The following is a 14,566-nucleotide window of genomic DNA, read 5'->3' on the forward strand; positions in this document are numbered from 1 at the left end:
TCCAGGGCAGGCCAAGAGCCCCTGAGCAGGAGCTGTGCCTGCAGTGCTCTCCAGGGCAGAACAAGAGCCCCTGAGCAGGAGCTGTGCCTGCAGTGCTCTCCAGGGCAGAACAAGAGCCCCTGAGCAGGAGCTGTGCCCGCAGGCACTCCCCAGGGCAGAACAAGAGCCCCTGAGCAGGAGCTGTGCCCGCAGGCACTCTCCAGGGCAGAACAAGAGCCCCTGAGCAGGAGCTGTGCCCGCAGGCACTCTCCAGGGCAGAACAAGAGCCCCTGAGCAGGAGCTGTGCCCGCAGGCACTCTCCAGGGCAGAACAAGAAACGTTGCAGACTCTGCTTCGATAATTCGTCAGAGGTTGAAATTTTAATAATTTTCTGGAAAGAAAACACAAGGCTCCAAATGCTACTTCCTTCCCCCACCCTTTCCCTCCCTCCCCCCTTCCCTTTAACCCCCTCCTTCCCCTCCCCTTCCCCCCCCCCAGAGAAATGTGGGTGCCATCAAACTGCCTTTGCTCAATGGTAGCATTAAACTTCCCGGACTGCTAAACATGGGGCTCGGCTGCAACTCTTCCTCACATTCACCAACACCAGCAGTCTACAGGTTTACACAGAGACCCTTATGCATGGTGATTACACCATAACAGTAAGAAATTCAGCTTTTAGTGTTGCTCTGAGAACAATCTTCATAAATAAATGCAAACAATCTGTGCTCTAAGCTCTTCGGTAACCTAAGGTTAATTGGTACAGAGAGTGGTTTTTTCTTTTGTTTCGCTTTGTTTTTTCCTTCCTTTTATAAACCCAACCGGAGGTTCCTCACTGCCCACAATGGTTAAGGCCTGGATCAAGTTACTCTCCTTTTGCTTTTCCCTTTTTCTGCTTCTTTCCATTTTCCACTGCTGCAGTATTTTCTGGCCTGCTCACTCCGTTTGCCACAGCACCGTTTGCTATCTTGCCGTTCTTGATGGGCTCCTTGGGCAGCTTATATGTCCGATAGTAGAAGTTCCCAAACAGGAAGATGAAGGTGACAGCGTAGAAAATGACACCCCAGTGCATCCATTTAGGGAAAGGACAATCAATATAAATAGACAAGGCTGTGTGGCCAATAGTCACATGGAACTGCACCTGAAAGACACAGAAAATGGAGAATCAAAACAGGGCTGCACGTCGAGACTCCTGAACGTGTCCAGGGAAGGGCAACGAGGCTGGGGAGGGGTCTGGAGCACAGCCCTGTGAGGAGAGGCTGAGGGAGCTGGGGGTGTTTAGCCTGGAGAAGGGGAGGCTCAGGGGAGACCTTACTGCTGTCTACCACTACCTGAAAGGAGGCTGTAGCCAGGTGGGGGTTGGTCTCTTCTCCCGGGCAACCAGCACCAGAACAAGAGCACACAGTCTCAAGCTACACCAGGGGAGGTTTAGGTTCCAGGTGAGGAGAAAGTTCTTCCCAGAAAGAGTAATTTGCCATTGGAAAGTGCTGCCCAGGGAGGTGGTGGAGTCACCATCCCTGGAGGTGTTCAGAAAAGGCTTGGATGTGGCACTTGGAGCCATGGTTTAGTTGCCAGGAGGTGTTAGGGATTAGGTCATAGGTTGGACTTGATGATCTCTGAGGTCTTTTCCAACCTGGTTGATTCTGTGATGTTCTGTAGCTCTGGAAGGTCTGGATTGTATGCTGTAGGTCTAAAAGGTCTGGATGGTATTCTGTGGGTCTAAAAGGTCTGGAGGGTATCCTGTGGGTCTAAAAGGTAGGAATGATACTCTGTATGTCTAAAAGGTCTGGATGGTATTCTGTGGGTCTAAAAGGTCTGGAGGGTATCCTGTGGGTCTAAAAGGTCTGAATGACATCCTGTAGGTCTGACTGCACCAGTATAGACCAGTGCATCAAGTTGTAAAAAGTGCTGAAGTGGGGAGGAGGTAGGGAGGCTGGATTTGGCATTTGGCTGTCACATCATGCATGCACACATATGATTGACCAGGGACACCACATTTATTTGCAGTACCTGGCACCTGCTTTCAGAACCAGGAAAATGTGAAGACACTGAGGGATCTGGATTTTCTCTACCTTTTTGAGGAGGTTTTTGCAATCATAGAATTGTTAGGGTTGGAAGGGACCTCAAGGACCATCTAATTCTACCCCCCCTGCCATGGCCAGGGACACCTCACACTAGATCCTTTTGAAGAGGTTTTTGCAATCATAGAAGCAGTTCAAAACTATAAGGTTGATTACAGAGATCATACTTGGTGGAGTAGCTATGAAGGTTCACAGAATCATAGAATTATTAGGGTTGGAAGGGACCTCAAGAATCATCCAGCTCCAACTGCCCTGCCATGGACAGGGACACCTCACACTATAGCAGGGTGCTCACAGCCACATCCAGCCTGGCCTTCAAAACCTCCAGGGATGAGGCTTCCACCACCTCCCTGGGCAACCTGTGTCAGTCTCTTACCACCTTCATGGGGAAGAACTTCTTCCTAACATCCAATCTGAATCTACCCATTTCTAGTTTTGTTCCTTTCCCCCCAGTCCTATCACTCCCTGACACCCTCAAAAGTTCCTCCCCAGCTTACTTGTAGCCCACTTCCATACAAGAAGGCCACAATAAGGTCTCCTCACAGCCTTCTCTTCTCCAGGCTGAACAGCCCCAACCCTCTCAGTCTGTCTCCATAGGAGAGAAGCTCCAGCCCTCTGCTCATCCTCATGGCCCTTCTCAAGGATCATCTAGTTCCAAGCCCCCTGCCATGGGCAGGGACACCTCACACTAGATCAGGTTGCTCACAGCCACATCCAGCCTGGCCTTAAAAACCTCATGGGATGGAGGTTTCAATCCATTTGAAACAACCAGTAAAGTAATATTAGGCTTTCCTGACATCACTTTTATTCCTGCCACGTGAGACATGAAATAAATGCTTCTGTCCTCCAGGAAATGTTCTGACTTGAGCTGTGAGTCGAATGGGACAGTGAAGAACTCATGGAAGGTGCAGAATGCAGTATAGTATCACAGCATCACAGTATAACTAAGGTTGGAAGAGACCCCAAGGATCATCGAGTCCAACCTGTCCCAACAGACCTCACAACTAGACCATGGCACCAAGTGCCACATCCAATCCCCTCTTGAACACCTCCAGGGACGGTGACTCCACCACCTCCCTGGGCAGCACATCCCAATGACGAACGACTCGCTCGGTGAAGAACTTTCTCCTCACTTCGAGTCTAAACCTCCCCTGGCACAGCTTGAGACTGTGTCCCCTTGTTCTGGTGCTGGTTGCCTGGGAGAAGAGACCAACCCCTTCCTGGCTACAACCACCTTTCAGGTAGTTGTAGAGGGCAATGAGGTCACCCCTGATCCTTCTCTTCTCCAGGCTAAGCAACCCCAGCTCCCTCAGCCTCTCCTCACAGGGCTGTGCTCAAGGCCTCTCCCCAGCCTCGTTGCCCTTCTCTGGACACATTCAAGTGTCTCATTGTCCTTCTTAAACTGAGGGGCCCAGAACTGGACACAGGACTCAAGGTGTGGCCCAACCAGTGCAGAGTACAGGGCACAATGACCTCCCTGCTCCTGCTGGCCACACTATTCCTAATGCAGCCCAGGATGCCATTGGCCCTCTTGGCCACCTGGGCACACTGCTGGCTCATGTTTAGGTGGCTGTCAATCAGCACCCCCAGGTCCCTCTCTGTTTGGCAGCTCTCAGCCACTCTGACCCCAGCCTGTAGCTCTGCATGGGGTTGCCGTGGCCGAAGTGCAGCCCCTGGCACTTGGACTTGTTGAATGCCATGCCATTGGACAATGCGTTCCAAAGCTCTGCCAATGCAATTCCTTCTGACATCAAGGGGGCAATCTTACTTACCAACTGCAATATGGTCAAGTATCGTTTCCACCACAGGTACTTCTGAAATTTAGGGCCACAGGCAGCTAATCCATAATACATGTACATGATGACATGAATAAACGAGTTCATCTGAGCGCCGAAGAAAGCTGTCCAGGAACAGAAGGGAAAGTTGTCACAACTTTGGAACCAGAAAGAATCCTTTTCCTAGTGCTAGCCATCTGAGAGTAAACATTACAAAGCACAGGGCATCACAGAACCACAGAGTGTTGGGGTTGGGAAGGGGCCTCGAAAGATCGTCCAGTCCAACCCCCCTGCCAGAGCAGGATCACCTAGGGCAGGTCACACAGGAACACATCCAGGTGGGTTCTGAAGTGCCTTCAGAGAAGGAGTCTCCCCAACCTCCTTGGGCAGCCTGCCCCAGAGCTCTGTCACAAGTTTTTCTTTATGTTCACCTGGAACCTCCTATTCTCCAGCTTGCACCCATTGCCCCTTGTCCTGTCACTGGCCATCACTGAGCAGAGCCTGGCTCCATCCTCCTGACACTGCTCTTTACATCTTTATGAGCATGAATGAGGTCACCCCTCAGCCTCCTCAAAGATAAAGAAACCAAGCTCCCTCAGCCTTTCCTCATAAGGGAGATATTCCACTCCCTAAATCACCAGGAAGTATTCAGCAATATAGTACAGACCTGACTGTGGATGTGCTGACACAAGGAATGTATCACACCTTGCATGGAACCACTCATGCAAAAGCTTTTCCTAAGATTTCCTGGGACTTTTTAGTCTGGAAAAGAGAAGGCTTAGAAGGATTTAATAAATGTTTATCAATATCTGAGGGCTGGGGGTCAGGAGGGAGGGGGCAGGCTCTGCTCACTTGCTCCCTGGCATAGGACAAGGAGCAATGGATGGAAGCTGCAGCACAGGAGGTTCCACCTCAACACAAGAGGGAACTTCATTACTGTAAGGGTCCCAGAGCACTGGAACAGGCTGCCCAGAGAGGTTGTGGAGTCTCCTTCTCTGGAGCCTTTCAAGGCCCATCTGGATGTGTTCCTGTGTGACCTGAGCTAGATTGGATGGTCCTGCTCTGGCAGGGGGGTTGGACTGGATGATCTCTTTGGGTCCCTTCCAACCCCTGACATGCTGTGAGCCTGTGATTTGTGGCAATCACTTGGTTATATGAATACAAACACATCAGTTATTGTGGTATGACTGCATAGTTGTACAGTACAAGTAGTACAGGAACAGGCTGCCCGGGGGGGTATTGTGGAGTATCCCTCTCTGGAGATATTCAAAACCCACCTGGATGCCTTCCTGTGTGATCTGCTCTAGGTGATCCTGCTCTGGCAGGACCAGGGATTGGATTGGGTGATCATCCAAGGTCCCTTCCAGCCTCTAAGATTCTGTGCTAGTAGAGTTGTTTTGCTAGAGGATTACTAAGAGCTGTATTTGACAATGCAAGGGATGAAGCATTGGCTTCTGAACTTCAGTCTTTTCAACTGCATTTAAATGCACAAGGTTCACTTCTCAGCAGGCAGGCAAGAAACTCATGTGATGAAATAGGTCAGAAAAAAAAGAAGTCCTAGAATCATAGAATCAATAAGGTTGGAAAAGACCTCAAAGATCACCAAGTCCTACAAAAGCAAAGCATCAGTTGTGACTATGAGATGTTTAAGGGCACTGCCAAGTGAGTTTGCCTGTATGGCTCATTTCTAGTTTCCTTATCTATGACCTAAAATATCCAGACTTCTTAAATATATCAAATGTTCAGCCTAACTTTCTCCCAGAATGATCCATGCTGGAAACACAGACAGCAGTTTTCATTGACACTGAGATCTCTTTGCTCCTGTCCAGATTAGCAACCACTTAACAGAAGCCAACTGTCGTGGTTTAACCCCACTGGTGACCACACAGCTTCTCTTTCCACCCTCCCAGTGAGATGGGGGGGAGAGAATCCAAAACAAAAAGGTAAGACTTGTGGCTTGAGGTGAAGGCAGTTTGAGAGGGCAGAAAAGAAAGGAAATTTATTATTATTGTTAATAATAATGAAAAAATTAGAATAGACAGAACAAATGATGCACAATTCAATTGCTCCTTGCTAGCTCCCAAGCAGCAGTAGTCTGCCCTGGCCAAAAGCAGGACACAAATGATGTCCTGTTAAGGGATTCTTACAGTGTCAGAGAGGCTCAAAAATTCTCTGATGTTTAAGACTAGGGCAATAAAGACAATAGCTGCTGACATCAAGCAGCTCAGATGCCCATGTGCTCTACACTCAGTTATAACAGGGTCTAGTTTAGAATAGGTTTATCTCTGTAAGCAATGTGCTACCAACTAGAAATCAGGACACAAATCATCCACACTGCTGCAGTAGCACTGTGTAAATGCAAAAGAGCCACTGCTGCTTTTCCTTTTGCAGGGGCTGGAAACTAAGGGGCAGTGCAAGGACACAAAAACTGGAATTGTTTGGAAATGGTTGCAACTGGATGACCACAGGATGTCAGGGGTTGGGAGGGACCACCAGGCATCATTGAGTCCAACCCTCCTGCCAGAGCAGGATCATACAATCTAGCACAGGTCATGCTGGAACACATCCAGATGGGGCTGGAAAGTCTCCAGAGAATGAGACACCACAACCTCTCTGGGCAGCCTGTTCTAGTGCTCTGTGACCTTTACAGTTGAGAAGGAACCTCTTGTGCTGTAATTTATATCCATTGCCCCTTGTCCTATCACAGGGAGCATGTGAGCAGAGCCTGTGCCCTCCCCCTTGACCCCCAGCCCTCAGATATTTAGAAACATTTATTAAATCCTCTCTCAGTCTTCTCTTCTCCAGATCAAAAAGCCCCAGGGCTCTCAGCCCCTCCTAAAAATCCCCAGGGCTCTCAGCCTCTCCTAAAAATCCCCAGGGCTCTCAGCCTCTCTGCTGTATTGAAAACTGCTGATATTCAGCATGAAACGTCTGACATCTTGAGATAGAATCATAGAATTGTCAGGGTTGGAAGGGACCTCAAGGCTCAGCCAGTTCCAACCCCCCTGCCAAGGTCAGGGACACCTCACACTGCAGCAGGTTGCCCAGAGCCACATCCAGCCTGGCTGCAAAAACCTCCAGGGCTGAGGCTTCCACCACCTCCCTGGGCAACCTGTGCCAGGCTCTCACCACCCTCAAGGGGAAGAATTTCTTCCTAACATCCAATCTGAATCTACCCATTTCCAGCTTTGCTCTATTCCCCCCAGTCCTATCACTCCCTGACACCCTCAAAAGTCCCTCCCCAGCTTTCTTGTAGCCTCCTTCAGATACTGGAAGGCCACAATTAGGTCTCCTCAGAGCCTTCTCTTCTCCAGACTGAACAGCCCCAACTCAGTCTGTCTCTATAGGAGAGCAGCTCCAGCCCTGTGGATTTCTAAGCAAGGCTATAAGTAAGCATCCAATCAACTTATTTTATGGCTGTAGTAGCCAATAAAGACTTTAAATTGTCTGGTTAAGCATCTGCATCCTGCAGATCATCCTTGAATTTCCCCCATCTAGCTACAGACTCTCATTTGAAACATTTGGTCTTCTCAACAGAAGTAACCACTCAGTAGAAAATATCTATAGTAAAATGAGAGCATAAACCTCTCATGCACTGAGTATTTGTCTGGTTTGACACACACACCCTGAAATCTTGTTCTGCTGTGCTGTTTATTGCATCTCATCCTCAGTGTCTTAAGCCTACAAAGCACATTGCAAACAGAGTGCTCTCCCTGAAACCTCAGCTCTGTGGAGCTTATAATTGGAGAGAGACAAGACAAAACAACAAGAGTCCAGTGGCAGGCAAGGGAGGAGATGTGGCAAGTTGCAATGGAGTAAAATTCTTTGATGTGGGCTTTCTAAAAGTAGAATGTGGGGAAAGGAAAACAAAAAAGTAAAGGCTTATAATGAATTACAGACTTGTACCATTATGAATAGGTTTTAAAAGTTAATGGACAGATTTATTGGCTCAACCTTCATGGGAAGGTTTCAGAATTTTCTATCTGCCTCTTTAGAGAGATATATATGTAAAAAAAAAAGAAAGAAAGGAAACCCCAGCCTCAGATACAAGGGCAAAACAGCATCTCAATTAACTCCATTACACCTGCACACAGACTGTGGCCTGTGAATTCTGCAGCTCATAGAATCATAGCATTGTCAGGGTTGGAAGGGACCTCAAGGATCAGCCAGTTCCAACCCCCCTGCCATGCATGGCCAGGGACACCTCACACTACAGCAGGCTGCTCACAGCCACATCCAGCCTGAGATGAGGCTTCCACCACCTCCCTGGGCAACCTGTTCCTGCAGAAAACTAAAGCTAAGCAAGACATGTGTTCATTCCTTCCACCTCATGCAGAAGAAGGATAATGTTGAAGACAGAATTTCAGCCTTGCAACTGATAGCCATGAAAAGAAAAGAAGAAAACCAAAACAACAGAACAAACAGGAAAAAAAAAGGTTTTGCAATGCATTTGATTGCTGCTCTGTTATCTCTTCCTCCCCCACGTTTCCCACAGAGGAAGTCTCTACCCATTTAAGCTACTGTAGTCCTTCAGTGCTATTTAAACACTCTTGTGTGTTAGAATGTTAAAAAACTGGGCTTCATTGCTGCCAAACCATAATAATTCTCCACTGTGTGTCCACTCAAAAGGCTATAGGGGGGGAAAAACCAGAGAGAGAACTCACCTTGTCCACCTGCAACCCACTTAATACCAATCCACCACAAGGTGAACATGGTGAAATGGTGATAGACATGAAGGAAACTGATTTGGTTGAATTTCTTCCTCAGGATGAAGAATACAGTATCCAAATATTCAATTCCTTTAGAGACATAATACCACCATAAAGCAGCAGCTATCTGCAATGGAGACACACACAGAGACAAAAAAAGGACAAGACAGAACTTTCAGTGATTGCAAGCTGAACAGAATAAAGCTCTCTCCACCTGCCTCCTGCAAGAAAAGGATAACTCTGCCTTCCCCAAATCCTGGTTAATGTTCAGGTGAAGCCATGATGGGATGAGGACAGCAAAAAAACCCAAGGCTCCACTCATCTGTTCTGCACATGGAGATATCATTCTGAGCCTACTGTTCACAAATCACAGCTGTAAATAAATAAATAGATAAATAAATAAACAAAGAAGCAAGCAAACAAAGAAATAAAGCTAAACTAAAACCAAGGCTCCACTCATCTGTTCTGTACATGGAGGTATCATTCTGAGCCTACTGTTTACAACTCACAGCTGTAAACAAATAAATAGATAAATAAGTAAACAAAGAAGCAAGCAAACAAAGAAATAAAGTTAAACTAAAACCAAGGCTCCACTCATCTGTTCTGCACATGGAAGTATCATTCTGAGCCTCCTGTTCACAGCTCACAGCTGTAAACAAATAAATAGGTAAAGAAAGAAAGAAGGAAAGAAGGAAAGAAAGAAAGAAAGAAAGAAAGAAAGAAAGAAAGAAAGAAAGAAAGAAAGAAAGAAAGAAAGAAAGAAAAAGAAAGAAGAAAGAAAAAGAAAGAAAGAGAAGAAGAAAGAAAGAAAGAAAGAGAAGAAAGAAAGAGAAGAAAGAAAGAAAAAGAAAGAAAGAAAGAAAGAAAAAAGAAAAAGAAAGAAGAAAGAAAAAGAAAGAAAGAAGAAAGAAGAAAGAAAAAGAAAGAAAAAGAAAGAAAAAGAAAGAAAAAAGAAAGAAAGAAAGAAAGAAAGAAAGAAAGAAAGAAAGAAAGAAAGAAGGAAAGAAAGAAAGAAAGAAAGAAAGAAAAAGAAAGAGAAAGAAAGAAAGAAAAAGAAAAGAAAGAAAGAAAGAAAAAGAAAAGAAAGAAAGAAAGAAAGGAAGAAAGAAAGAGAGAAAGGAAGAAAGAAAGGCAGGCTAAACTAAAACCAAGGCTCCACTCATCTGTTCTGCACATGGAAGTATCATTCTGAGCCTCCTGTTCACAGCTCACAGCTGTAAACAAATAAATAGATAAAGAAAGAAAGAAAGAAAGAAAGAAAGAAAGAAGGAAAGAAAGAAAGAAAGAAAGAAAGAAAGAAAGAAAGAAAAAGAAAGAAGAAACAGAAAGAAAAAGAAAGAAGAAAGAAAAAGAAAGAAAGAAAGAAGAAGAAAGAAAGAAAGAGAAGAAAGAAAAAGAAAGAAAGAAAGAAAGAAAGAAAAAAGAAAAAGAAAGAAGAAAGAAAAAGAAAGAAAGAAGAAGAAAGAAGAAAGAAAAAGAAAGAAAGAAAAAGAAAGAAAAAAGAAAGAAAGAAAAAGAAAGAAAAAAGAAAGAAAGAAAAAGAGAAAGAAAGAAAGAAAGAAAAAGAAAAGAAAGAAAGAAAGAAAGGAAGAAAGAAAGAGAGAAAGGAAGAAAGAAAGAAGGCTCAAATAAAACCCAGGCTCCACTCATCTGCTCTGCACGTGGAGGTATCATTCTGAGCCTCCTGTTCACAGCTCACAGCTGTAAATAAATAAGCAAACAAACAAATAAATAAAGCTAAACTAAAACCCAGGCTCCACTCATCTGCTCTGCACGTGGAGGCATCATTCTGAGCCTCCTGTTCACAGCTGTAAACAAATAAATGCAGCCAACGTGATCAAAAGCTTTGCCACCTCTGAACTGCTCACCAGGTGAACAGAGGGAGCTGGTGCCCTCATTCTTTGCAGGACAAGACTACCACAGGGCTTCCCTTACTAATGAGGCAACCCTTTGATGTGGTCAGAACAAGGAGGCAGGATCATCACGATCAAACGAAGTAGCGAAGGTTGAAACCTGACATGAAATTCTCTCAGTAGCACAGGCATATATGGGTGGGAAGACACCAAATTGCTCTTACAAGCTAGCTGTGGCACAAGATTTCACATCCCTTGGGGAAATATTCCCCTCAGCTTCTCCTGGCCTGCTCAGTAAGCCCCTCTGGAACGCAGCAGCATTCCCCCGGTGGCTCTGTGCCATTCCAGGAACAGAAGAGATGAGACCATGGGAGCCACACAAGCTGCAGAGATACCCAACAGGGCAGTGCCACACCCCCAACATTCTTTTTCTAATCCACCCATCCCAGAGAATCTTGCCCAAGCTGCAATATAAACAAGGCTCCCTGCTGAAATCAGGATATTGTTGTACCAGGTAAAGCCCCAAAGCTCTGTGTAGCAATTTGCTAATACTATGATATGGGGGTACGGCAGTGGTGGTGGTGGGGACTCCTTTCCAGATTCCAAAGCACAGCAACAAGTCTGGCATGGTAAGTCATCCAGCTTGTTATGCAAGGGTGGGACCAGCACATCTCCCAGCTGGTGACTCACAGAGAGAATGGGAAAAGAAAAAAAGAAGTAGTGAGTTGGAAATGGCAGCACCAGCAGCAAGGAGAGCTGACAATGTCACAACACACCTGTTTGTAAGAAGTTCACCTGGTCTTTCAGGACTTGTCTGATGGCAGATCAGACTTTCTTACCTTAACATGGTGTGAAATAGTCTCACCACCCACTCATTCCCCAGGAGAGACAGAAGAGGGGAAAAAAAGTTACGACAGCAGAAGCTTCCCTTCCCAAACCCTCACACACAGGGAGCAGGGAAGTGAGAGAAAGGGGAACCAGCAGCATGAGCACTACAGCCCTGCATGGTGTTTCCAGTACCCCAGTATCACCAAGGTTGGAAGAGACCTCCAAGATCATTGAGTCCAACCTGTCACCACAGACCTCATGACCAGACCATGGCACCAAGTGCCACATCCAATCCCCTCTTGAACCCCTCCAGGGACGGTGACTCCACCACCTCCCTGGGCAGCACATTCCAATGACGAACGACTCGCTCGGTGAAGAACTTTCTCCTCCCCTCCAGCCTAAACTTCCCCTCTTCCACCTCTTCCAGCTGGCAGGAAAGGAATGCACCTCTCCTCAGTTTGTCACAGCCATAAATGGACTGGTGAACATTTTAGGAGAGATTACAGCAGAAGCAAAAAAAAAAACCCACCAAGCCAGCAGAGGAGCAGAAGAGCACTGCAGAGCTGCATTGCAGGCTCTGCACCTTCCCAAAGGGGACTGCACAGCTTCACTGCTGCCAAACTGCAGACTGCTATATACATCCATTACCAAACAGCCTGCTCGCTCCCTGGATGTGCTGCAGCTTACTGCAGGTCTCAAGAAAGGGAGGTAGACTTTGCCAATTTTACATGTGAAAAAGAAGTTAGTATCTGGAGCAAAACTAGAAATGGGTAGGTTCAGATTGGATGTGAGGAAGAAGTTCTTCCCCATGAGGGTGGTGAGAGCCTGGCACAGGTTGCCCAGGGAGGTGGTGGAAGCCTCATCCCTGGGGGGTTTTAAGGCCAGGCTGGATGTGGCTGTGAGCAACCTGCTGTAGTGTGAGGTGTCCCTGCCCATGGCAGGGGGGTTGGACCTGGCTGAGCCTTGAGGTTCCTTCCAACTCTGACAATTCTATGATTCTATTCTATGGTCTCTCAAAGACGGAGAAAGGCAACCAGCACCAGAACAAGAGGACACACTCTCAAGCTGTGCCAAGGGAAGTCTAGGCTCGAGGTGAGGAGAACGTTCTTCCCAGAGAGGGTTCTTAGCCATTGGGATGTGCTGCCCAGGGAGGTGGTGGAGTCACCATCCCTGGAGGTGTTCAAGAGGGGATTGGACGTGGCACTTGGTGCCGTGGTTTAGTAGTCATGAGGTCTTGGGTGACAGGTTGGACTTGATGATCTTTGAGGTCTTTTCTAACCCTATTGATTCTATGATTCTATGATAAAAGAGACTCCCTCCAATACAGGGAGTTCCCAGGCACACAGGCAGGCTGCAAGGCCCATCAATATATAAATATGCATGCATACATGTTGCTCAACAGCCAGTACAGTTCTGCCTCTGGGACAGGTAGGTAGCCAGGTGTTTCCTAACACCCATATCAAGGCTCTGTCTCACATCCATGGATTACCATAACAGCCCAGCACCTTTTAAAGACCTTTGCTAAAGCAGCAACTCCTAAATAAATTAAGATAAGCATCTCTTCATCTCCTGAGTTAACAGTAAACACTTTAGACTGTATCCATAAAAATGACAGGACTCAAGCTCTCTGGAGGGCCTCACTTCTGAGGAACTTTTTAAAGAATCAATAGGTCTGTTGCAAGAAGGCCAATGGCCTCCTGGCCTGCATCAGGAATGGTGTGGCCAGCAGGAGCAGGGAGGTCATTCTGCCCTGTGCTCAGCACTGGTTAGGCCACACATGGAGTCCTGTGTCCAGTTCTGGGACTCTCAGTTTAGGAAAGATGTTGAGATGCTGGAAGGTGTCCAGAGAAGGGCAACAAAGCTGGGGAGGGGTCTGGAGCACAGCCCTGTGAGGAGAGGCTGAGGGAGCTGGGGTTGCTTAGCCTGGAGAAGAGGAGGCTCAGGGGAGACCTTCTTGCTCTCTACAACTCCCTGAAGAGAGGTTGTAGCCAGGTGCAGGTTGGTCTCTTCTCCCAGGCAAGCAGCGATAGAATGAGAGGACACAGTCTCAAGCTGCACCAGGGGAGGTTTGGGCTGGATGTTAGGAAGAAATTCTTCCCAGCAAGAGAGATTGGCCTTTGGAATGTGCTGCCCAGGGAGGTGGTGGAGTCACCATCACTGGAAGTGTTTAAGAAGAGCCTGGATGAGGCACTTGGTGCCATGGTTGAGTTGATCAGATGGTGTTGGGTGATGGGTTGGACTTGATGATCTCTCAGGTCTTTTCCAACCTGGTTAGTTCTGTGATTCTGCAGGTAAACTGCCCATAAAACCTCTTAAAAAGCTGTTGTGCATTGTGTTGAAGAAAACAGTGGAGCAACAGAAGCCAAACAGCTGATAAACAAGCAGCCACTTTATTGGATGACACAGAGCAAAATGGCAGTGCAGGAAGAAATAAGCCTCACGTTTGGTGCCCAAGATGCCACAGGCTTCACCAGAAGCTCCTGGACACATTAAATGCACCTCTCTCCTATACTTTGGAATTCCACAGAATGCAGCTGCAGCCTGTGGACCAAAAAGACTCAGCTGAACTTTTGATCAAAGTGCTTCCCATCACTTCAGAACAAAACCAGCCTCCATGTCTTTGCAGGATTATAGCCCCTGGGGTTTGTGCTCCTGTAGATTTTATGGCCTGACAGCTCTTTGCCTCTCTCCCTATCAAATTTTACTACCATTTATTCTCAGGCCTGGTAAGTTTCATGTACTAATCATCTATTTTCAGTGCTCTCAAGGAGATGTTTTGATCATTGGCTTATAGCTGCAGAAAAAAACCCCTGAAGCAGATACCAAGGCATTTGCCTGAGGCCATGCATGCAATCAGTGACAGAGAAATCAAGCAGAAGAAGACACCAACATGCAAGCTGTGTCAGGAGCAGATGGCTACTAATAAACTTCTTCTGCAAAGCATCAGAAGATGGGCCCTAAGCTGCAGCTTTTCTTTGGGCACTGCAGGAAAGAAAACCTGCACTCAGGAGGCAGTTCCCTGAAGTGAATAACCCCAGTCACAACCATCCCTTTTCTGGCCATTTTTCTGTGTGCCAGTCTGAGGCTGTTCAAATACCAGATGGCACACAAAGATTACACTGCAGCCTAGGATTAAGGGGGTCAACAAGAGGTCCAAGGCCATGACCTCTGCCTGCTGCAGGGGTTTTGAACAGGGGGCTGGTTGAACACAGGACTCCCTTCCTGGCACCTGCCTTCCTCAGCTAAGGTTGGAGGCAGCTCCCCATCAAGAGGCTCAAAGGGAGGGGTTAGAAGGTAACAGCAACATGAAAAATCAGAGAGCCTTTTAAAGAAAACTCTTTTCT

At 46.8% G+C, this 14,566-nt stretch overlaps 1 protein-coding gene across 1 annotated transcript in view; it reads right to left on the reverse strand.

Moving 5' to 3' along the window:
- Nucleotides 1–801: 801 nt before the first annotated feature.
- Nucleotides 802–14,566, reverse strand: part of ELOVL4 (ELOVL fatty acid elongase 4) — a 53,576-nt gene continuing 39,811 nt past the window's right edge. The window contains exons 4-6 of the mRNA XM_054162549.1: nt 8,497–8,668; nt 3,830–3,957; nt 802–1,117 (exon numbers count right to left, since the gene is read on the reverse strand). Coding sequence (XP_054018524.1) covers nt 842–1,117; nt 3,830–3,957; nt 8,497–8,668 — 576 coding nt within the window. The 3' untranslated portion in view covers nt 802–841. The remainder of the gene's footprint in view (nt 1,118–3,829; nt 3,958–8,496; nt 8,669–14,566) is intronic.

Source organism: Dryobates pubescens, chromosome 6, assembly GCF_014839835.1.
Source record: "Dryobates pubescens isolate bDryPub1 chromosome 6, bDryPub1.pri, whole genome shotgun sequence".
In the NCBI taxonomy this organism is placed as follows: Eukaryota; Metazoa; Chordata; class Aves; order Piciformes; family Picidae; genus Dryobates; species Dryobates pubescens.